General features: G+C 38.8%; 1 protein-coding gene across 1 annotated transcript in view; it reads left to right on the forward strand.

Annotated features, from left to right (window-relative positions):
* Positions 1–25,883, forward strand: part of LOC126191010 (HEAT repeat-containing protein 1) — a 283,709-nt gene that overhangs the window by 150,124 nt on the left and 107,702 nt on the right. The window contains exons 13-16 of the mRNA XM_049931695.1: positions 999–1,142; positions 6,302–6,527; positions 13,194–13,322; positions 23,135–23,522. Of these exons, the coding sequence (XP_049787652.1) occupies positions 999–1,142; positions 6,302–6,527; positions 13,194–13,322; positions 23,135–23,522 (887 nt within the window). The remainder of the gene's footprint in view (positions 1–998; positions 1,143–6,301; positions 6,528–13,193; positions 13,323–23,134; positions 23,523–25,883) is intronic.

Consider the following 25,883-nt stretch of genomic DNA (forward strand, 5'->3'; position numbering starts at 1 on the left):
ATCTATGCTGCACACTATACCCACAATGCACATGAACGCCCTTGAATAAGGAAAAAAGAATGAAATGATGGAGGGTGCGAGAGTTGATTAAAAATCATTACATGTGTAATGTGTGATTAAGAAATATAAGAAATCTGTACTCACGTAATATTTAAATGATGTAGTAAAATTTTGGTTTTACTGATGTGAGGTTATGCGGTGGTCAGCACACTGGTCACACATTCTGGAGGATAACGGTTCACTCCCGCATCTGGCCATTCCAATTTATGGTTTCTGTGATTTCCCTTATTTGCCTGGGTGGTTCCTTTGGAAGGGCATGGCCGATTTCCTTCCCCATCTTTGACATCATCCTAACTTGGGCTCCGTCTCTAATGATTTGATGTAGAAATACTTGGTGTCCACTCTGAAGTTTTCACTTGGCTCTCCCCTCCCTACCCTGTGCTGTGATGATGGAGAAGATGGGTACAGTACTCGCAGCTGGCAGGCCTGTGCTCAACGTCTACTCAGGGGGCTTATTGGCTATGAAGCTCTGTTCTAAAGCTTTTGACACCTTCTTGCTTTCCTATCACACCTCAGTTCGATCTTGTGTCTTTATTCACTGATTATCAGGCTCTTGTGTGATTTCCACATGGAGACATCTATTACATTTTGTTAATTATTCTGCTGCCAATTGGCTATTTCTTTTAATAACAGCACTACTTTTTTCTGCACGTTTCCACTATCCACATTTTTGCATCACAATTTGTTTTTCCATCATGCTGAATTTATAGTGTGAGAGAAAGTTTATGTTTATGTGTATCACTAGCTTGTTTATACAGAAGTCTTGCACATGTCTTCAACAGCAACTGTAACTGTTTGGTTACTCTGTTTGTTTCTATATTTAATTCTTAATGCATGGCTGAAAAGTAAGAAATTAGACCAAGCTGCAAATTGTAATCATGTTACTGAGTTGTTATTGAGAAAAAATATTTGTTTGTTTTCTGTTTTGTATTTTGTAGGGTTATAAAAACAGCTCCATCCTTGGAAATTCTCAAAACGTCAGCATGGAAGCGGGGTGTTACTTTGCTTGAATTAATTCAGAATAAGAAGAAGTTGTATTCTGTTCACCATATTTTACCTGTGCTTTTTGGAATACTCCAGCGGTAAGCAATTAGAAATTCAGCTTCATTGTACTCTTCTTATTGATGTGATATTCTCATAGCAAATTACTTTGCATATATATCTGATGTTTTAAATAAGTTGATTATAGCTTCTATCCTCAATATACATCTGAAAACATAAAAGCAAATAAATTTTATGGAAGAGTATTAACCAATAAGGTAATGGTCCCCTTCCCTCAGTTTTTTTATTTATTTCATTTTTATCCTGGAATTTCTTGAATTGAAATATTACACTAATAAATGTTTCGTTGCTACTCAATCGCCTTCTCAATTACTTGTACTGCTTTGACATGATACAGAACAGACAAGTAATAGCAGTAAATAAGGTGATGCCAGAGAAGTGGTGGGTAACAGAAGAAATTTCTCAATTCGTCGATGAAACAAGGAAGTACAAAAATATTAAGGAAAAGAAAGGAAAGCAGCCTTATAAGGCATTTATAAATGAAATCAGTAGGAAGTGTAAGAAAGCTACTGCGAAAGGACTTCAGAAAAATGCAAAGGAATAGTTATTGAAAGGACAGATTCAGCATATAGTAAACTCAAAATAATTGAAGTGCAGTGCTGAAATGTAGTGTAGCGCTGCTTACACAAGTGTTTACTCTGTACAGTGATTATCTTCAGCAGAATCTCTCTTTGATTTATATTTGCCCTTTGTTTTGTAATTTTTCTGTTGTTTGATTCTCTGTAAAAACATCAAATGAGTTGCTGGATAATTTTGAATTTTGCAGTGAAGTGAATTTATCAAACCCGCAACAACTGGTGACCCCGACGTGCTATTCAACGGTCACCGACACCTGTTACCATGCCGCGTCGTGCCGTGAAAGGAACATCCACATCAACAGTGTTACGCTTCTTTTGCATTGTTGTAACCATAACTCTGCAATGTTAGACCTTCTACCAACTGCAGACATCCTTGTAGGTTCAGAAATCATTCTCAGAATGGTAAAACTGCTATCGTTTTGGCAGCAGAATCCTGTCTTGTGGTGCACTCAGTTAGAAAGCTAATTCGTGCTAGAGCATGTAACTGCAGCCGACAGAAAGTATAGTTCTGTTGTTGCAGCAGTCAATGAAGATACATGGCTGTGGAGGTGCAAGACATTCTGGCATCACCACCAAGTGGGGCTCGCACTCCATTGCAGCTACTGGGACACCTGTGTTTTTTAGCAAGCAGTGCCACTAATGAAGAAATCCTGCAGAATATTTGATTAGTGTGCCTGCCACCTGACATTCGGTTCCATGATCTCAACACATTGGCAAGTCATGCTAATGTTAAACTTAGGCCTGCAATGCAAATTTCAGTGGCAATTTGTCATAGCAGACATAATGCACCCCATAGTCAGAGTTGACTTCCTATTGTTCTATGGACTTCTGTCTAATCTATGTCATCAGCACCTCCTTGATACCGCTACCAACCTGGTAAGCCAAGGATGAGTATGTTGTGCAGTGCAGATGGTAACTGGTGACTCTGCATTTGTGGAGCTCCTAAATCAGGACCATCACATCATGCTTGGGTGCACCACCTGACACATGAGAAACTGAAAGAAGTGAATCAGGAATTATTGTTCATGCTTACAAAGGGAATCTACCACCCATTGAGCAGCAGTTGGGCATCTTCATTGCGTGTCGTCCTAAAGAACAAGAAAGGATGGCGCCCATGTGGAGGTTGTAGATAATTCAATACCAGAACCATCCCTGACAGGTATCCTATACCACAGATTGAAGATTTCCCATTCACCATGCTTGGTAACCCACTTTTACTACGTTGGATTTAGTGTGTGCGTTTTACCAAATACCTGTGCCATCAGATTTCAACACTAAGACTGCCATCCCCACACTGCTCACATACTCTAGAATGCCTTTTGAACTTTGTAATGCTGCCCCACTGTTACAACAATTCATGGATGAGATTACACACGACCTACATTTTTGTTTTAAGTACATTCATGACAGTTTGGTCATGTCAAGCTTTAAGGCAGAACACATGTTGTACTTATGGCAAATTTTCACTTGTCTTTATGCACACAATCTGCTTATCAGCCTCCAGAGCAGTAGAGATTCAGTTCCTAGGCTTCACTATCAATGCTCAAGGTATACGAGCACCACAAGATAAAATCGAAGCTATAGTTAATTTTCCCGAGCCTCTAACAGTTAGAGAATTACAACTGTACTACTTCATACAAAATAGTAAGGAGAGATGGGCTACACAGTAGTGCAGCAGCTGTCATCATACAGAAACTGGATGGGAGCAGAAATGATTAGCAAACACACAAATACAGTAAACAGGAGTTTTACTTAATTTACAGTTTTCTCCAAGTGTTACAAAGAAACTTTATAAAAGAACAAACAGCAACAAAGTCTAGCTGTTCCAAGAAACAAACTAAGAGTGTCGTGCAATGTGAGGCTCCTGCTACTAATGCGTGAGTGTACTGTCGAAGGTTGACTGAGGCTGAAGACTACAACTGAGACTGGCCCTTGTAGCTACCGCCAGCCATCCTATATCACAGCAGCAGATGGCACTCGTAGTCAGAGCCATGCCTCAGTGGGCGCACATGATTGAATCCACCAGGTCCCTGCATGCCCACAATTAGCATTTGTCAGAAATGTGCAGTTCTGTTGCCAACTGTGAGATGCCACTGAGGGTGGTATTGTTCCATGACACCACAGTTTCATTCGCAGTTGTGCCCTCCTGGATGCACAGTTGAATGAAATTTTGCATGGTGCACAAAGGCCAAAGAACAAACTACCATGGAGTTGCAACGCGGAGTTAGCATTTACCAAAGTGAAGACTGTTATCACAGAAGCTGCTCTGCTAGTGCACCCAGTTCCACAGGCGCCTTTTGCTCTAATGGTCAACGCATCTGCCATTGCAATTGACTGTGCAGTGCAACAGCAAATAGGTGAACACTGGCAGGCTTTGGCTTTTTTCAGTCAAAATTAATTGCCATCACAGTGAAACTGGTCCACTCAATGTTTGTGAACTGTATGCCTCATATGCCTGCATTAAGAAGTTTCACCATGTGTTAGAGAGATGGCAGTTCACCCTAGTCGCATACCACAAGCCACTAACTTACGCTTTCCACCAGCATCCAAAGAAATCATCACCACGTCAGCTGCTTCATCTAGTCTATATCGGACAGCTCACCACCCATGTAGTCTTATGTCGAGGGAGATTCGAATGTGCCAATGGATGTGCTCTTTTGGACCGAAGCAATCATTGTTACAGTTGATTTCTGAGCTCTCATCGCAGCACAACAAGCAGACAGTGAGCAGTGAGACTTTTTGACACAACCATCAGGCCTACAACTCCATCGTGTTACAGTATCACTGTCAGACATGCTGATGACGTTGCAACTACCAAACCGCAGCAATTTGTGACTTGACTTTCAGCAGCAGGGAATCACCTCTGGTCATGGCCTACGGCTTCCTGGACTACGGGGCGCTATGAACATAGTGAAGCAAGCTTTTGTCTGACCAAATATGGACAAAGATTATAAGGAACATGTGCACGATTATATGGTCTGCAGAATGAAGTTGGCCGGCATGACAGGGCACCTCTTGGCATGTTCGTTCCACTGAACCGAAGAGTTGAGCATGTGCATCTGCACATAATCAAACTGCTCCCACCATCAGAATGATCTATGCTCTGTCTTACAACCATTGATCATTTCACACATTGGCTGGACATGTTCCATATGATTGACTTTACTGCCAAAACCATGGTGACCACATTCTTTTGGGGATGGATCACCCATTTCAGTGTACAACTACAAGTTACAACAGACCAAAGAAGGCAATTAAAGTCTTACCTTTTCAAAGCACTCACTGTTCTACGTGGTATGAAGCATATTAGAACCACAGCTTACCATCAGGCAGCAGATGGCTTAGTTGAGCGAATGCATTGGCAGTTGAAAGTCTCTCTTCAGTGTTGCATTTGAGATGTGGTGTTAAATAAGGATGTTCAAAATTAAGAGGAACAATAAGATAACAATTGAGGTTCTCTCAACAAATGATTATGTGGAAAACACTAACTGGAAGAATGAAAGTCTCTCTTCAGTGTTGCATTTGAGATGTGGTGTTGCACAAGGATGTTCAAAATTAAGAGGAACGATAAGATAAGAATTGAGGTTCTCACAACAAAAGGATTATGTGGAAAACACTAACTGGAAGAATGGACAGGATGAGAGGGATGTTAGGGTGTGATGGGATAACTTCCTTCATATTAGAGAAAGCTGGAAGGTAAACATGATGGGGAAGACAGACATCAGCATATATATAACAAACATTTGAGAGTATTGTGTGCAATTTCTACTCTGAGATGAAGAAATAATAACAGGATATCTTGTACCTCAGCTGTATGTTGAGTGGTTCTCTTTATATCCCTCTTGTTATTATCATACTTCAACTTTGTCACCATTGAGAATTTTATTTTCAGAGATTTCACCATCTGTGAGAGTTTAGCATTTAAATGCCACTGTCTATTCAATTTTCTGTTAGCTGCTAGAAGTGGTTGAGAAGAAGTGTGCAAAAAGGTAACATTGATTGTATTGTCCTCCTGTAAGCAAATTAATCAAAACTTTTGACATTTATACTTTGTCTTTCCTGCCAGACATTTTACAGTTGTTTTGATTTATGATAGTGGGCATTGATAATAACTATTGTTGGAGAGTAATAAGTTTTCATTTGTTGCTGTGATGTTGATCTGGAAGTAGACACTGTTGTATCAAAACTTCTTTTTATTGCAAAACACTAACACCTTTTTGTTGACATATATTGCAGTAGTGTGGAGGACCAGTAATCATTGCCGCAAGTTTTTGGTACTAGGATTCCGTATGTATTTGTGTGCTGAGATAGTCCATAAAGGGTAGAGACATTTATTTATTTATATATTTATTTAAAGCTGAAGATGATTCTCACTTGTATGTTCATTTTCTGTTCTGTTTAAGAAATAAAAAGACATGTAGACCAACTGTTCGTAGGAAAAGTGAAGTCTCAAAAATTCATCTCCTTTTTTTTCTGCTTATTTGTTTTTCACCATACTGTTCATTAGATTGAAGAACAACATTGTTGTCAGATTTTGAAGAACAACATTGTTGTCAGATTTTTAAGAAAAGAAATAATTTTACTTCATTTATGTTCTGCAGATGTCTCGAGTTTGAAGAGCAATCTCCTGTTGAATATACGAAGCAGTTGGTATTGTCATGCATTCTTAATTGTTGTCAGAAACTATCTGCAGATGGCATACCTTCCAGTGTGACTGAGGATGAAGTCAATGTGTCATTGCTGGTGCAGTGTATTCGTGGTACACAGAATCCACAGACACATCACCATGCATTACTTGTACTTTCACAAGTTGCTGAAATGATACCAGTAAGTAAGGATCCATTATTTACAGACTAAATGTATACAAACTTCATTTACAAATAAACACAGTTTTAAAAAATTATACTTATTAGCAATTTTAAAATGCGAAAGTATAATGTATTTGTATTGGGGCATGAGGGAGGAAATTCAAAGAAGGGATTGATAAGATGATATGTAGTGCAATCAAGGTGCCATGTATTGTTTAAGTTATGTGGAGCTAATAGTTCTGAAAGCTAGGTAGTGTTGTGTACTTTAAATTTCATGTTGTCTGTCAGCTGTACCAAACATTTAGCCTCCCGAAGATAAGAACTGACCAAAAATTCTGTCTAATAGTGTGACAAGTTTCTTGAATGACTTTTTATTTTGATACAATGCTACATGATTTATATAGAGTAAAAAACTGCTTATATTAAAATAAACGATTCCTTTTGATGTTGGTTAAGAATGTATTACTCAACAGAAAATGTGAATGATACTGTAGTATCAAATGCTCATGTTTCTATCATCATTTGGTGATTTCAGCATCCTAGTTTTATGTTAGGGTCTCGGATTCTTGTAATGCTACATATGCAGAACATAGGCAACATTCTTGACCATTTGCATTCCAGTGTAGGATCAAAAACACAACTTTGGATGTTACATCGGATAATCATCGTAGAATAATGTGCTCTTGAAAATTTGTTCTTGCATTTTGTCATTAGGGACTTGTAGTCTCTTTGTCCTTGACTTCAGAACCCTACACACAACACTTCACTGTGTCCATTGCTTTAGTAGCTCTTGATATTAAAGGAAATGGCTAAGCTTCTGATTCGTTCTGATCTTGCCTGCCTCTCTTTTTTTTATTTTTATTTTTATTTTATTTTTTTAATCTACCAACTATTCCTGCAAGACTTCATTAAATTCCCTGAGGGGCTCAGTGTTCATTTGCTGGGTACGGGCATGGTGACCATGGGATTCTTTAGCAGGGGACTGGTAAGCACCACCAGCCCTCTGTCACTGTAAGCTATGACCATGCTTCAGCGACCTCCACGCAGCACGGCAGTGGAACGTTGTTTGTCTTAGGGAACAGGGATCTTAGCTTGACCGGCCAGATCGTGGCGATGGTAAAAACCTCTATGAAAAACCCCTCATTCCCAAGGTATGCAGCACACTGATGAGAAGCATGGCTGTTGAGGCGGAAAAATCATTAGCGGGCAACTTCTGGGCAACCTGCTGCACTTCAGTTGTATAAGGCTTTCGTAGGCATGCAGGGAGTGGACCCTTATTTCCCTAACTGCTTGTGGGACCGAAATGGATCCTCCAAAAATTTTCTTTTCTTCCTCCCAGTGGGAAGGGTGCTCCACTTGTAAGTGAAAAGAGGGCAGCTATGAGAAGGTTTTGCCTTCTTATATTCAGAAAGGTTTAGAGGGCATCGCAGATACACTGAAATCTGTCAAGCAATAGCGTAATGGGAGGCTGTTAGTTGAAACTGCTAGCTCCCAACAAGTACCAACCTCCAGAAAGCTCACTGCCTTGGGGAATATGCCATAGAAACGGAGCTCTACAACACCTTGAACTATAACAAAGGTGTTGTGACGATCTTGTCGATATTCCCAAGGAGGAATTGAAGGATGAATGGGTTCAGGAAGGGATTGTTGACATACAAAATATATTGAAAAGGGTGGATGAGGATCTCCGAAAATCTGACTCCTTTATCCTTATCTTCAACACCACAAAACTCCCTGAGCGTGTCGAGGTTTCTGGCCATAAGTCCCTAACCAAATGTGATGTTTTAAATGCTAGCGCTTTGGGCACACCACCTTAGAATGTAAGGGTGAAGCCAAGTGTGGCAAATGTGGCAAGGCCACCCATGATAGTGCTGGCTGCTCCTCCCCTCCAAAGTGTGTAAATTGCTCTTGCGATCACCCTGTGTGGAGTAGGGATTGCTTTGTATTCCTTGAAGAAAGGAAGATACAAGAGATTAAGACATTGAAACACATCATGTATGGAGAGGCCAAGAAGATCTATAAGGCCATGCAGCCTCCCACTTTCACTACATCTTTTGCTTTGACCCTTAAAAAGCCTATTTTGACATCCAACACTTCTACACAAATGGAGGTTGCTAGTGTCAGCACTGGTACCTGCATTTGTCAGTGCACATATCAAACTGCAGTTGTTTCAGAGTCCCTATCCTTCCTGCGAATGTCAGGTAAAGCGGCAGTTGCTGCCACTGTGGACCTTTCAGTACCTCCAAAGGTAGAACCCTATAAAAAATCGGACACTGCCTCATTGCTGCTGTGGTAACTTTTACTGCCTCTGCTTCAGAGCCAATAGACTGCAAAGCCTGCCCAGAGCAACCATCTTGTCCCAAGGCTGAAACTCCACCCATTGTGGACTCCTCACCCCAGCAGAGTAAAGGTGCTGATAACATGTGTTGAGCACCCATGAACACCACACACACACTCTCTCTCTCTTCATCAGTTATCAGGGACTGACAGACGGAAACACATTCATCACATTCAACATTTGCATCAAAGTTAAGATTGTCATTGTTATCTTCTGCCCCATTATTTGCTGCCATTATTCAGCTGTGGTTCCTTCCTGTTCCGGTATGATGTCTTCTGTAAGTACCCAATGAAAGCCATCATTCTTGAAGCAGTTCAAAATCAAGCTTTCTTCCATGGAAATGCAGGCACTTCTTACAAAATGCGTTGTGTCCAAGATTGTCAACTTTTTCACTATAGTATGAAGACAGATCATCTTCTTCCACATAAGAATCTTCTTGCATTTTTGATTCTCATTTTATAGTGTATTGGTCAAGTGGTTGAATGTGGCTTGTGCAGTTGGAAAGATGGGGAAGGGGGGGGGGGGGGGAACATAACATTTATATTGTATACCGTATTTACTCGAATCTAAGCCGCACTTTTTTTCCGGTTTTTGTAATCCAAAAAACTGCCTGCGGCTTAGAATCGAGTGCAAAGCAAGCGGAAGTTCTGAAAAATGTTGGTGGGTGCCGCCACAACTAACTTCTGCTGTCGAACATATGTAGCGCTACACAGGCATGCTTTGTAGGCACAAAGATAAATACTGGCACCAAATCCTCTGCGTCAGTAAATAAATTTTTAAAAAAAGGTGGCAGACGAGCTTTTTTTCTCCGGCCCGCATTTCGACCACTGCATTTTCATACATTATACAACGAAGTAAATACAAATTCCGTATTGTTCATCTTTGAATGTAGCAGCATTTCAATGTACTATGAAAATCCGAGTGGCAAGACTGTTTGCGATGTTTGTCAATATGGCCAACTCTACGTTCTGAATTTTTTCCTACCTGTGAGAAGAGATGGTTGCTAATAGGAACTTCTATGAATTATGAATCACATGCAGTATTCTCTTCACCATAAGAATAATATGAATATAAACATTTTGCCATGTATTGTTTCATGTTTGCTGCTATCTCATTTAAATCCTGTCTGCCTAATAAACTACGAAACTAGAGTGAGACAACAGCAAACGCGGAAGAATATACATATCATGTCATGTTTATATTCGTATTATTCTTATGCCTAATAGTGATACAGTCAGAAATGAAGCACAACAATTGACTGGATTTTTAAATCTAAGATGGCTCTAATTTCTGTGCAGAATGTAATGTACTAAAGAGGCGCCTGCAAAGATTTTCAAACGGAGAAAAATTTTCGCTAAATTCAAGTTCAGAACATCTTCTATCATACGCAGTGTATTATTTGGTTCTTGTTGTTCATTATCAAAGAAAGCAGCAGTGTAAGTAACAACAAATAGCAGTCTCTTGCCATTGTTTCGCTAATGAGACGATTCCTCTCTTCTTTTTTTTATTGTAAGTGGCGGTAGTGCGCACAAAAGCAAGCCATGCCGCGAGCAGCGACAGGCCATAGACACGCACTATCAGAATGCTACAAACAATGCATGACACAGTACAGTAATGCATTTTGAGCTTAGAGTGATGTTAACACCTATAACAAAGAAAACGGCGCTTATCAGGTCAAAGAAAAATAAGCAATCAATTCAAACCAGACGAAGCACGTAAAAAAGAAAGGGTACCCGTATAAATAGGGATGGAGTGCCTGACGCATAGCAATGGCTACCTGGTAAAGCTTAACTGCTAAGGTTACGATTCGAACCAAACTACTGTAGCTGTATCATCATTCATTCGACCTAAATTGTGTTTCATATTACAATGGACCAACTTTGTTTCGATTTGGAGATGCGGCCTAAAACTTTTCTCTCCCCTTGAATTTCGAGTCTCAAATTTCAGGTGCAGCTTAGATTTGGGAAATTTTTTTTTTTTTCCTTAATTTCGAGTCTCATTATTCGAGTGCGGCTTAGATTCGAGTGCGGCTTAGATTTGAGTAAATACGGTAGATATGGCGTATCTTGGGGATGTGCTGCACCCTAGTCAATGTCCGCCGCTCGTGGTCTCGCGGTAGCGTTCTCGCTTCCCGTGCACGGGGTCCCGGGTTCGATTCCCGGCGGGGTCAGGGATTTTCACCTGCCTCGAGATGTCTGGGTGTTTGTGTTGTCCTCATCATTTCATCATCATCCAGGAAAGTGGCGAAATTGGACTGAGCAAAGATTGGGTAATTGTACGGGCGCTGATAACCACGCAGTTGAGCGCCCCACAAACCAAACATCATCATCACCCTAGTCAATAAACAGCATTATTTTCCTATTTATTTCCAAATTAGAGAGTTTTGTGAGGCAGAAGGTGAAAGAATAAGCCGATTTAATCTTTATTAAAATGTGATTGGGACTGTACCATTCTGTGTTTGGTCTAAGAGGTTTTTTTTTTTCATGACTGAAAGTGTCAGTGTTTATGCTTCCAACCTCACCACCAACACACTACACTAAGTTATGTCACTTCTTGAACCTTTCGTTCCAACCATTGGATGATTTGATATCTATGAATCCCACCTTTCATGTCATATTGCTTTAGCATGAGCCACAGTACCATCGATTGAAATATTTGCAGCACTAGTTTGTTTTATCCACATTGATAGCACGTTTTCCAGATCTGGAAACCGACTGTCACACACTCTGTTTTGTTTGTGTTTCCTTCTTCCAAACATGCTGCCTGAATTCTTTTTCATTTACTCACTTTTTTATTTAATGTTAGTAGAGGTATGTTAGGTTTTTGTGCAATAGCAGCATGTATCAAGTGTGAAGTTTTGTCCATTTCCTATGTAATGTTCCACTTTTCTTCATTTGTTAACTGCCTCTTTGTCCATGACATGTCAGAATACCATTCGACACAAAAAAAATCAGTGACTGAAAGCCAGTACTGAACACAGAGTAGCAGTTACATATTCACATACTAATAAGTAATTGGTTTATTGTTTGCTCACTACAACTTCACCCCTGCCTCCAATCGGTACTTGTTGTTAGAAGTCTGAACATGTTGGAGCTGCTCCAACCTGTATCAACTACTTCCATATGTCATTTCTGACATAGTATGATGAGCAAAATTACCGGCTCTGAACAGCACTATCCCACCTCGCTGCCACAAATGTCCTACTCCCACTGCTCTCCAATCTCTCGGTGGCAAAAATTGCGGTGGTCAAACATTGCTGATACCGCTAAATTTGAACTCACTAATTTGGGGGGGGGGGGGGGGACACATAATAAGCAATGTATTTTAACATGTGTTAAATGCAGTTGGGATGGAGGCTTCCAAAAATGGACATGGGAAAATATGGTATTGAAGGCAGTACTAATGAAATTCCACCTGTGTGTGTGTGTGTGTGTGTGTGTGTGTGTGTGTGTGTGTGTGTGTGTTAAAATTTGTTTTGTTTCTCCCTGCTGAAAATCCTCTAATTTGCATGGGTATCGCTCAAGTGTCTTGTTTTTCAAATTATTATGGATAAATTTTGTATTTGTTTTAATTTGGTAATTGTATTGAATCCATGACATTATGGCAGCCACATTGGACAGAGGCAGTATGGCTGTGTCCATCATCTTGATGATGATGTAGGTGAAAGCCAACAGCTGATATTGGACGTTTCAGTATATCCCGGCAAAGAGAACATTAAGGGATGCTTAACGAGCCAAGATACATGTGTAACAATAAAAGACCAGGAAATCATGGAAACTTTAATCTGTCACTACATTAACAGTAAACTGTAACTGTATTTCTTAATACAGTTACTTCAACTAAATGAAACCAAGTTAATTAGAAGGTGATGCATGGAGCTAACAACTGTCTGAACAAATATGTAATTGAAACTGAAATTTTCTTTGTACAAATAAAAAAAGTGTTAGTATACAATGGCAGTGCAAACACTAGTGTTAACTAGCTAAGGTTGTCTCTGAGCTAATAAGTCAGTACTTGCTGACTCCTACTGAAATCTGTGCTCCCAGAAATACCCGCAAAAATGGCCAGATTAATTGTGCATATAGTAGTGGGACAACGAGTACAAAAAATAGCAAGGGAAAGGCTGTGTTGTTCTTGCACTTTATACTGCTTTACTCTAACAGTAATGAGGATTCAACTTGCTGTTCCTGATTAAGTTAAGTAGTGCACATCCTTGTCTTTAGTTACAAAGTTCAGAGTTTGAACTGTTTCAGTGTCGGTTCATTTCCACAGATGCATTCTTTATTTCATATTTTCTTATGTATGCTTTGAGAAGTTAGCACTTTAGGTTTAATTTCTTGGTTTCAGGATCAGGTTTTGCATAATATTATGGAAATTTTCACTTTCATGGGTTCCTCGGTATTAAGACAAGATGATGCTTACAGTTTTCAAGTCATTTCCAAGATTGTGGAAACTGTTATACCTCTTATAATAAGGGTATGTATATTGCAACCAAGTACTTTAATACTAAATATAAATATGTTGGCAGAATGTCATATTGTGGTACTTTAATACTAAATATAAATATGTTGGCAGAATGTCATATTGTGACCCAGTTCAAAGTATATTCTTATTATAAGCTTGTTTATATAACAGAAAATGTCTATAATTACTGGGGAAATGATGTCTACTGTTAGTTGCTGGCACTGTACACTATTTTGAATTTATGTGCCAACAATCATTTGTGCAGATGCATCATTTAAAATGATGTGGTGGCATATATAGTTGAAAATAGTGACTAAAAGTAATTTTCTTCAAGCAGTTTGTAGTAGTATGTTCATTTGTTTGTCATTGTTTGATGCTGATGGGACACAGATGTCAGCTCCACTGTCTACCAAAAGCAGTTGCTGCAGATTGTAAGTTTTGACAAACAAGCAATATTGACAGCCTATAAAAACATCTGTAGCAGAACCCTTGGTCCCTGTTTGTCTGTCTCTTCTTATTTGCTTCATTGTGTCATTCATAAGACTGAGCACGTTTTTAAGCTACATTCTGCACCAAAAACAAAACCGGATACCTGTTGGCATCTTTGTGAAGATTAGTACTGTCTAAATGACTGCACACTCCCAGATTGCTATTCAGTTCCATTAATAGATAGTGCCAACTGAATGCTTCAAGACAGTAGAATATGTTTGAAGATATACCTTTTGAAGGCTTACTATCAGATCTCACTCATTTACAGACTTCTAGTTGGACATAATCATTAGATTTGCTCCTGGTGTACTTGTGTACTTCCCCCCCCCCCCCCCCCTCCCCCCTCCAGTGTTAGTCACTGCACACACACAGGCGATCTCTGGGCCATTTTCTGTACCACAACTTCCCATTTTCTATCCTGAAAAACTGAGTCAGCATCCCTTCAAAATGAGTGAGATGTTGAGCTCAGAAAGAGGAAGAGTTGTTAGTTTTGTGCTATGCATAGCTTGGGGGTAAGTATTACTAGAAAGGAAAAAAGAAGGAAAAATACATAAAGTGAAGGTGTTATGTGGAATGTTGGGTGTTTTATAATCATTATTATTATAATTCATTTGTACAACATTTTTTTTTATCAAACCCCCTACTCTGTTTTATCTAAGTAAGCCTTCATGTATAAAATGTATTGCATAACAGGTACTTTTTAGCTGCCTTTTTAAATAAGAGTATTTTTGCAATTTCTTTAATCTCTTTTGATAATTTATTGTACAGATTTATTCCTTGGTAGAAAATGCTTTTTTGAGTGTTATGTTTATTTTTTCTTGGTAAATGTAAGTTGAGTCTCTCTTGTTGCATGATCATGGACAGAGCTGTTTGTGCAGCATTGTAAGGATTTGATTTCTGTTTCACCACATAAGTCACAATCCAATTGGACCTAGTTTGGAAGAAGAGTGTTGCAACATCTAAACATACTTCTCAAATGTCTTGACGAATGTAGTGTGAGGACTAACTGTGGGAAGTCTGTGTCTTGACACACAGAAAATAAATATTTTGGCATACTTCATGACACAGAAAGTACCAAATTAGGCTTGCAGAGAGAGTAACAGCCATAGTAAACACACCTTGCCCAGAAACTGGTTAATAATTGTGAGCATTTCTTGGCACAAAGAAATGCTACTGTCATCATCTTGAACGTGCTGCACAAAACCAAACTTTTATAAAAGACTATCTGAAGGGACTAACAAGAGTAACAAAAGGAAAATTGACTGGGCTTCAGAAGCAACATAACAGTCTGGATAATGCAAGGAGAACATAGCTTAAGCTTCATTACTCACTTTTCCAAGTAATGGAGTATGAAATTTGGTTGTTTGTGGCTGCATGAAATTTCACTGCAGGTGGAGCCCTACAATAGAAACCTGGTGGAATTTGAAAGCCTATTGGTTTCTTTTCAAAGAATGTTTCTTTTCTCAGAAGTATTATTCAACTTACGACAGGGACTGCATAATTTATGTAATAAAACAAGACTTAAAATACATAACTGAAAGAACAACATTTTGTGTCTACATAAGTCATGAGCCATTAACTTTTATATTGAAGCAGAAGAATGATAAGGCTTCGTGATTGCAACTGTGTCTTCTCCATTACATTTCCCAGTTCACAACTAATCAGCATCGTAGCAAATGTGGTTTATCATCTATCTACACTGGAGGAGTTAGAGATGGTGGACTGAGAAATAGCTGTCTCACAGGAAAGAAGCGATGAACATAAAAATCTAAAGTCAGTCTTCATTGAAATTTAAGCTGTTTATTAATACTGGTGGATTAAAATGGTGGTGTGCATGTCAACTGAAACCATTCTTCTATAGGTACTCAAACAATTTAAGATCACAATTTTTTAGCATTATCACAATGTGAGATTGTCAGTAAAACTCCTTTCTTCCAAATTTGTTTGGCCAAGCTTAAGGAAAGATGTGCGAGAAACAACTAGGTGTTTACACTTTGCCATAAGAGTAAAATTACAAGGTGTAGTAAGTCAACAGTTCGAAAATTCCCAATCATTGATGAACATTTCCAGATGGTACATATTGACCTAGTGGATCTTCTGCCACCCTTTGGTGGATTCACTTATAATATGACTTGCATGAATAGGTTCACCAGCTGGGTAGAACTAGTGCCACTTCAAAACATTGAAACAGAGACAGAGTTTTGAATCCCTGAAGTACCAGATTTGGAATGTTACAACACATAAAAGCATTTGAAGGAACACTCTTTTAATCTAGTATGTCCCAAGCCCCGGTAAAGACTTGGGCTGTAAACTGATAAGAACTGTTGCATATCATGCACAGGCTAAGGGTAAAATTGAAACATTTCAAGATTTCTATTTGAGCCCATGCTACAACTAAATGGAGTAAATATTACTAAGGTGATCAGCTCTCCTGTATTTCCTGGGCACTCTTGTATTGTAACATTTTTTTTTTAATCCTCCCAGCTCCGTATTAGTCACCTGTTCCTCTGGTATATTTTGTCAGTGATCACTGTTATAAATATTAATCCCGTGAAGTACTATTTATACGAGTAATTCAAATTGCCTGGCTGATAGATCTCAAACAGTTTTCATGTGATAATCAGTACTGTTATTGACATATGTCCTTTTTTCTATTCATGCTTCGATGGAAAGAAGACAGTTTGTCTCAAGGGAATGAAAGCAGCAGAGAAAGAATGACATAGCCTATGCATCTAAAGGGGTCATTGGGGGGTGTTTATTATCAGTCAGTACTGGGAACCCATGGATGCGCTCACCTTGTACCAGTGCATACTGTTCTTGAATTTACACCACAAATGAGTCTTGTTGTATGCTTTTGCCCTCAAAAAACTTTCTGTCGGTTTGTGGAGTTACCCCAAAATATCATATTGCATGACATAATAGAGTAGAAGTAAGTAAAAAGTATCCCTGTTTTTCTTTTTATTTATTTATTTTTTATATTTTTATTGTTTGTTTTTATTTGATATATTTAGTTTCTAATTGTCAAGCAGTCCAAGAAAATGCTATGTTTTGAGCAGTTGAAATTTCTTGTGAGTAAATCTTCCTTATACCTCCCCAAAGTCATCTCCCTTAAAACCATGATTACATGTTGGTTGCCCTAAATATTACTCACTATTCTACTTGGCCTCTGTTGCGCCTTCTGCAAGTCAATCATTGCTGCAGTGGCAGAAATGTTGGGTTTTACTACATTGGACCTATGACACTTCTTCAATGAAACTCATATCATGATGGTTGCTGACCTTACAACATTCATCATTAAACCGAAAAATTGCAATGTGTTCCCACAAATCCAAAAAAACTTCTTCCTTTCACAAGACTCTACCACAAGTTACATGTTCATTAGAATTGATAAGGTAAAGAGTGGACTTTCGCAATCAGTTAGGCGTTGTTATGAAGTGATTCCACATTTTCCGAAGTTTTTCACTGTGAGTATTAGAGATGAACTAGCTAACATTTCTATTGATTGCCTTAAGCCAGCCTGTTTTCTTCCTGATGACAGTGCACATGAGAATCCAAAGCCAGCTGGCAGTAGACCAGGATACGAACTCTTCCCAAGTGCCCAAGAAAGTTAGAAAATCAGGACACATGGTGAAATTAGCTGCCAAGTTCACAGATGGTATTATTGAGGCCCACACTGAGTGGGGGCTAATGTTGGGCCATATACAAATTAAAACTGGCTGAAATTTTTCAAACAGTTTTTAATACTATATTCATTTGTTTTACTAAATATCTTTGCAGAATTGAATGGAGCTGCACTGCCTGTTGTCAGTTGGGAGGGGGGAGCTAGTATTGTGAGGAAATGTGTGTTTTGTTTATTAAATTATATAAAAAATATCAGTAGACATAGGGAATAAATCACCTCAGTTTTAATAATTTTGGCAAAAACTTTGTTATCATGTTGTTATGTCATGTCCATAATTGCAAAGATTCTTAACTTGTGAAACAGTGTTCAGAAAAACAAACACTTTGATGTTAATGATACTTCTGCATGAATGATGGTTGTTCGTCTAATTTAAAACAGCAGGAAAACCAGTTGCTACTACCTATCTGTCTGTCCTCCCCACCCCCCCCCCCCTTCCTTTTCTTATTTAAACTACCTTTTTGTAGTACTTCAAAGCATTGAATGTTTCTGCGAGTATATTCACTTATCAGCCAGAACAATATGGCCACCTACCTAATAGCTGGTACATCCACCTTTGGCATGTATTACAGCGGCGATGTATTGTAGCATGGAAGTAATGAGGCCTTGGTAGATCGCTGTAAGGAGTTGGCAACACATCTGCATGTGCGCGCGCGCACACACGCACAAACACACACACACACACACACACACACACACACACACACACACACAGTCACCTAATTCCCATAAATTCTGGGGATGGGGCAATGACCTCTGATGCCATATTCAATCACATCCCATATGTTTTCAATCGGGTGCAGATCTGGTGAGTTAGGGGGCCAGGGCATCAATTGGAACTCGTGGCTGTGTTCCTCAAACCACTCCATCACCCTCCTGGCCTTATCACATGATGCATTATCATGTTAAAAAATGCCACTGCCATCGAGAAACATGATCGCCATGAAGGAGCATATCTAGTCTGCAACCAGTGTACGATACTCATTGGCCATCATGGTCCCTTGTATGACCTCCACTGGACCTATGAACTCCACTGGACCCATGGATGCCCACGAGAATGATCCCCAGATCATAATGGAACCGTAGTCGACTTGTCTCTGTCCTTTTGTACGCGTGTCAAAGGCTGTTCCCCTGGAAGATGATGGATTCTTGCCCTCCCATCAGCATGGTGAAGAAGGTACCGGGATTCATCAGACCATGCAATGCTGTGACACTGCGCCAATGTCCAGTGCCGATAGTCATGTGCCCATTTCATTGTAATTGCCAATGTTGTGCTGTTACCATTGGCACATGCATGGGTCGTTTGCTGCTGAGGCCCATCGTTGCGACTGTTCAGCGCACTGTGTGTTCAGACACGCATGTATGCTGCCCAGCATTAGTGTCTGATGTCAGTTCCACCACAGTTCGCTGCCTGTCCTGTTTTACCAGTCTGCCTAGCCAACGTTGCCCAACATGTGTAATGAGGGGTAGCTGCCCAACGCCATGGCTTCTAGACATGGTTTCACCTTGGTTTTGCCACACGTTGAAGACACTGACCACAGCACTCCTTTGAACACCTGATAAGCCGTGCAGTTTCAGAAATGCTCATGCTGAGCCTTCAGGCCAACGCAATCTGCCCTTCGTCAACCTCAGATAGATTGTGCACCTTTCCTGTTATACACATGGATAGCATGCTCACTGATACTACAAACTGCAAGCACCGTGTATGTGTGTCTGACTAGCAGTCATTCCTCACCAGGTGATGTCACTATCACCTGGACGCGTTTATGTCAATGGTAGTTTCGTTGTCATAATATTTTGGCTGATTAGTGTATGTCGGTGCTGAAGTTCTTGAAATTAATGCTTTGTTTTCCATACAAATTAGCTTTCAGAAAAAGGGCGAATAGACGCTAAGAAACAGATTATGTATTTAGTTTTATTTAAAGCCCTTATATTAAAGACTATGCAGTTGTTTTATGGGCATCATCCACTACTAGATGAACGTTTTGCTGACAATTAATAACTGTAGTCCTTGGAATTACATGTGTGAAATTTTTAAAGAGCATGAATTTCTACTGTGGTTGAAGATTTAAATTAACTGTAAAGATAATATTTCTAATTTTGCAAAGTGTGTGCAACTAACGAGGAGACAACTGTAACTTCAAATGAGATACTTTTCTCCTTGTTGATGACAATGGAAATGGAAATGAAGGAAAGATTCATAGACCGTAAACTTCCACAGCTGGGGGCTATTGTCTCGTGGTCGAACGGATTCCATATTTAAACCAAATGTTTCATCTCCTTCTGCAGAGGCAATTTTCGAAGGGAACTTTAGCTTCTGTGAGTCCCCGATACACCCCATCGCTCGCTACTGACTGTAGCAAAGTTCTTTTTATTCCGGCTCCTGCACAGTGGCATGACATCAGATGCTTTGAATACCCAGTGCAACAGACCATTGACCATTGCCATTTGCCATCATCTGCTGTTGCAGTCACCCAGTGGTGGAAGACTAGTACACGTCTTCTTCAGCACCAGGATCCAGATGTCATTCAATTTTATGCCCCCCTACTTGTTAAGTTCCTGAGATGTTTAACAGTCTTAATGGCCTCTGTGTATAGCTTTTCATGGTATCCATTTGTGGCTGCCAGTACTTGAGTCCTATGATAATGAATGTGGTGATCTCCTAGCTGTAAAAGTTATTCCACAACAGCTGATTTGTCAGTCTCCCTCTCCTACCATTGCCTTTTGCTGTTTTTGTCATTTTTTGACCGTTCTTTTAGTAGTACTCACGTACACCTCTCCACAACTTCACGGAATCCTACAAATTCCTGCTTTTTCCAGTGGTATGCAAGCATCCTTCACCAATTTTAGTTGATGCTATATCTTCCAGGTGGGTTTGTAGATTACTGCAATGATTCATTTTTTCAAGACTTTTTTTTATGCCATCAGTAACATCTGTAATGAAAGCCAGGAAAACTTTTGAATTCAAGGGCACTTGAGCATCAGTATGATCATAATGCTCTTTTTGCCTCAGCAGACGAATAACTGTTATTGAACAATGCGTTGTTGAGGTGTTTTACTTCGCCGTCAAACAGCTCTGGTTTTCAGATGTTCTTTGCTCTATCTGCCAACATTATTATGATGCCTCGCTTTTGTTGTAGGTGGTAGTTCGAATCCTGGTGTAGGTAATGGTCTGTATGAGGATGTTGTCGGTAAACTGTGCCTCCTAGGCTACCATCTTCTTTCTTGAAAACTAGCGCATCAGGAAAATGTATTTTTCCGTATGTCTGCTTCACCATGACAAACTGAATCTTCGTATTAATTCCATTGAGATGCTTGTGAAAATGAACCAGTTCCTTTCTGGCATGCCCCCACAAAACAAATGTCACCTGCATCGCAGAACCAAATATCTCTCTCTCTCAAACCCCCCCCCCCCCCCCCCCCCCACACACACACACACACACATCTTTTTTTTCAGTGCCTGCTACTCGAATTTTTCCCTAAAGAAATTTGCTACAACTAGTCCTAAGAGACTCCCCATAGCCGCAGCACCCATCTGTTCATAGAACATATTGTTTGATTGGAAGTAGTAGTCATAAGGCAATATGTAAACAGTTCTGCAATATTGTGAGGAAAAATCTGATTCAGTTGTTGCAACACCTCATTGAATGGAACAATAGTAAGTAGTGAAACCACATCAAAACAAACTAATATGTCCACCAGCTGGACCACTATGCAGATTGATTGCTGATAAAATATGGTGAATTCTAGATGTAAGAGTCCTGCATACAGTCATAATAATGTTGTCAAGAATTTTGCAATCGAATAGGTGAGCAAACCGATGGCAGTCACTATAGGTCTCAGAGGAACACGTTCTTTATGCAGCTGAATCGAATGGAACTGAAATGAAATGAATTGAACAGAACAGACTTTTCTGAATGTTCTGTTCAATAGAGAACCTTTTTATCAACTGCGCAACAGTTCTAAGAACTTTTTAGTAGGGTCTTTACTCAATTTCCTATCTGTCTGCAGACCTAATTAGTTGTTAATCTTACTGTGATAGTCAACCAGTGGGGAGAATGGTAATACTATCATCCTCATTCAGGGATTTTACAGTATTCCTTTCACCCACAGCGAAATTATTTTTGGGGGGCTTTGCACGTGCGAGTACTCTTAAACGGCTTCTATACAGATTTCGTCAGCTGTAACCGTGTCCACGATATAAATTCCTGATCCTACACTGGCTATTATTTCCTCCATGAGCACAATTTGCAAACTTGCCATTAGTGCTCTACACAGTCGGCCCTAAGACAAGTAAGGTTAGCTTCAGAGATATTGTGCTGCCCATTTGTTAACATTTCACTGTAGTCAGAGAGTAGCCTCGCTACGTACATTGAAACACACAATCTAAATAGCCTTAAGTGCCCCAACTGCAAACTGATGGTCAGCTTGTGTTGCCTGCAGGCATTTGACTACACGTACATTTCCTGATGTATGAACATTTAACTTCCAGGAAAATTGTGAAGAGATTCATCCCCCTTCAGAGTATCTGTGCTACAAAGACCAGTCATTCCAGATACAGACTGCATTTCAACGTTACTGGGTTTGAGTGTGTTATCTTTGGGTTAAAACTTGAATCCAAGGCTTTGAAGACTGATTTGTTTTGATCTGTGTCCATGAAAGTTGACAACTTATGTACTACAATCAGTACTGACAAAATAATAAAAAAAAATAAAATAAAAAAAATTAAAAAGAAATCAGTGTCTAATTTCAGCATTAAATAGCACTCAGTTGTCGCCGAGATTCTCAGATGTATGACAATTTTTAACCAGGAATGGGGAAAAATACTATTTTCTGTGACATTTTGTTAAAACCACTAATTTAGCATTATGTTGCTGAAAATCACAGATTTCATGTTATTTCATTAAAATCCAGTGATTTTGCATGTTTGTTGAATTATTTTTTAAATTAAGTTTCCTGTTCCTACCTAAGTAATTGCCACCAATTTACAGACTGTATGAATAACTTGTGCAATATAGAAATATATTCAGTTAAACATGTGAGTGATGATGTATAAAGTGAATCATTTATAGGTATTTACATTTCTTCTAATGAATGGCTTTTAGCATCATTTTGGTCCTTATGCATTTCTGGGAGGAAATGAAAATTGTTTAAATGTAAACAGCTTGCACATTAACATAGTTAAATACTGTATTATACAAATCATCCATAGAGTGTATAAAATGAGACTGCCTACTTGAGTATTCTTATGCGGTGCAGGAGTGGACAGTGTGCTTCTGATGATTTGATACTGCACCAAAATGAGCATAGCCATCTGCATATGGGCATAATAGCCCGAAACTGGTTGTGGCAGTAAAATACGGCTCATTAAAAAATATTTGTGGCTGGTTTTATTCTCCTTCAGCAATCCTTAATTGAATAACAGCCACAGAGATCAACAAGATCTAGTTTGGATAAAATAAGATTAGGTCATTGATTATTTAGTGTTGCTGTAGCTCCTGATTTTGATTTGCTTGTTAGTATGTTTTACCAAATCTGAAATTGTCTGCAGTTTTCATATTTAAATTTTAATTGTAGACTTTTGTAACATTCGTATATTAGAAGTAATTGTATGCTATGATAAATAAACATGTGTATATTATTTTGTCTATTGCAGGCTGAACATTCTGGTGTGTTGACAGAGAAAATGAACTCGCAACTTGAAGATATTGTAGCAAAAGTGATGAGAGTGTTTGTTGATGCTGTGATGGATATTCCAGAGCATAGACGCATTTCGTTATTCCACAAATTACTCCAGACATTAAATGCTGAAAAATTTTTGTGGCTATTTATAAGCCTTGTTCTGGAAAGTCATGTTCTCAGAGGCAATGATGGTGTTGACAACAGAAATACTAACAAGAAAGGTTCTGAAAATAAAGAACAGAATGCGATGCCGAAAAGGCTTGAGTTCCTAATGAATATAACTAAACAGTTCTCGCCTTATGTTATTATAAAGAATTGTGTTTCAGTAATAAGATACGTGAGATTGCTTCCATCATCAAAAGGTAAAAGATTTGGTGCTATGTCCGTTTATGTTGGTTGAATGATATCATCTAATTAAAATTGACATCCACACCAACCAAAGATGAGTTGGGTGTCACTCCCATGTTGAATTTATGATCAGTAAATTTTGTAAATAAATTTAAAAGATAATAGTTTTGCAGTAAAAGTTGCTCTTTTTGACACTTTTAAGACCAGACTCGGGACAAAAAATTTTCATTGCTCGTGTATACTGCTTTTAAACAATCAAATGAATTCATTATTTTGTCTTTTCTGATCAAGTCTTTGATGCAAATAATCGTACGATCAATTGTTGAGATGTGTATTGTACTCTGAAAATGTATATTTTTTAAATACAGTGAAGCCATTAATTTTTTGTTTGTATTGCAATGTACAATATTTTGTTTGGTATAATGGGTGACACCATCTTGTCAGTAGAAATTGCTTAAAATATGTAGTCCCACCTGTGGACGAATAAGTCATATTTAAAACTGCTGGTATGCCTGTTTTTTTGTGGGTTGATTAATATTTCATTTTCAGGTGAATTGTTTTAGTCTCATTTAGAAAGGTGTGTTGCAAGTTGGTAAAGTCTTCTAAAGCCGTTGAAGAACTAGGACGTGTCACTTGTAGAGAGTCTGTTGATATGCTCTGCTTTAGGATAGAAAGAGATTCATAAATGAGAAATGAAGTAACTGTTGTGATTATGTAGCTGTGCTTCACTGTTCTGTGATTGAAATTGTTTAGCATTTCATCTTGAAATAATGTTTGTTATTCTTGATCATGATTACAGAATCCTGTCCACATAACTTACTTGTAATGATGACGTTATTTGCTGATTTCTTGATTTATGTCTTTGTGTGAATCATATAATTCCAGGACATCACAAAACAAAATGTAACCAATTGGAGACTGATTTAGTGCTGACTATACACACATTACAATTTATCAACCTTTTTTTTTGGGGGCGGGTGGTCTTAAATTGGGCCATCTGTTCTTAAATTACTAAGGCATATCGTTTCTTTGCTTTCCATCTATGAACTGTAACAAGTTAAAATAAATGTAAGATATTTGTGTTGCTGCATTGACAACGATAAAAATAAGGGAGTTTAGGATTTAATGTCCTGTTGACAAGGTGGTTATTAGAGATGCAAGTTAAAATAAATGTAAGATATTCGTGTTTCTGCATTGACAATGGTAAAAATAAGGAAGATTAGGATTTAATGTCCTGTTGACAATGTGGTTATTAGAGATGCACTGTCGGACTGAAGAGGTCAGAAAATGGCTCACATGGGGAATTTTATTATTATGATTATTACTGCAGAAAATACTTTTTACATCATGATATTGGAAGTTTGAGCTCAGTTTCCACACTTGCAGAGAATAATGAGGAATTAAGGATGGGTTCACCTTTTTGCAAGTACACAAATTATCCTTTCGCTTGAACTCCCAAATGTGTTTCACCATAGTTGTGGCACCCTCAGTGGGTTTTTTCTTTTATTTTACATTGTGTGTGTCCTGTGGCTGTCATTCAAAACCAGCCACTGGTCTAAATTAGTATACCTTGTCATCATTGCAGTATTTGGGTGATCCTGAGCAGTGTCTGGTTTATATTTGTGTGCTAAGCATGTTTTTAGTGTTATTGTGTGGCTTGGACACATGTTTGACTGCACAAAATTGCATTTATGATCAGAAACATGAATTTGTGCAACAAAATGTGTGTCCAAGCCACAACAACATAACAAGATGCAGTATTCATAAATGACTAGGAGAAAACATCAGTCCAACTACACAGTAACACCAAATACATGCTTGGCACACACATACAAACCAGATACAGCTCAGGACTAGCAAAATACTGCAGTGTTGACATGGTGTACCAGTTTAGATGTATGGCTGATTTTGATTGGCAGCCACAGGACACACACACACACACACACACACACACACACACACACACACACAGCGTAAAACTAAAGATAAGAAAAAACCCACTGAGGATGGCACAGCTTTAGTGTTCCAGTGTAAAAACAAAATAATAATTTGTGTGCTTAGAAAAGATGCATCCATCCTTAATTCTTCATTATTTTTGACATTACTACAAATTACAATGATTATTCATAAGGCCTGTGATCATTACTCTTCTCCCCACTTTGCTGATGTTCCTTTGAGATAGACATTATACATGTCGAATTACAGAGAAGTGGTTGTACATCAGACCAGATTGCTTGTTGACCAGGGTCCTCCATTATTTAATTGGCCAAATTGCCAGGACCTGCCAAATTATACTGCCTGTAAGGACCCTTAACATTTAGAAAAGCTGTTCCTATGCCAGTGACATCTATTTTTTGTCTGTAGTATTGGCATAA

This window comes from Schistocerca cancellata, chromosome 6, assembly GCF_023864275.1.
Source record: "Schistocerca cancellata isolate TAMUIC-IGC-003103 chromosome 6, iqSchCanc2.1, whole genome shotgun sequence".
Taxonomy (NCBI): domain Eukaryota; kingdom Metazoa; phylum Arthropoda; class Insecta; order Orthoptera; family Acrididae; genus Schistocerca; species Schistocerca cancellata.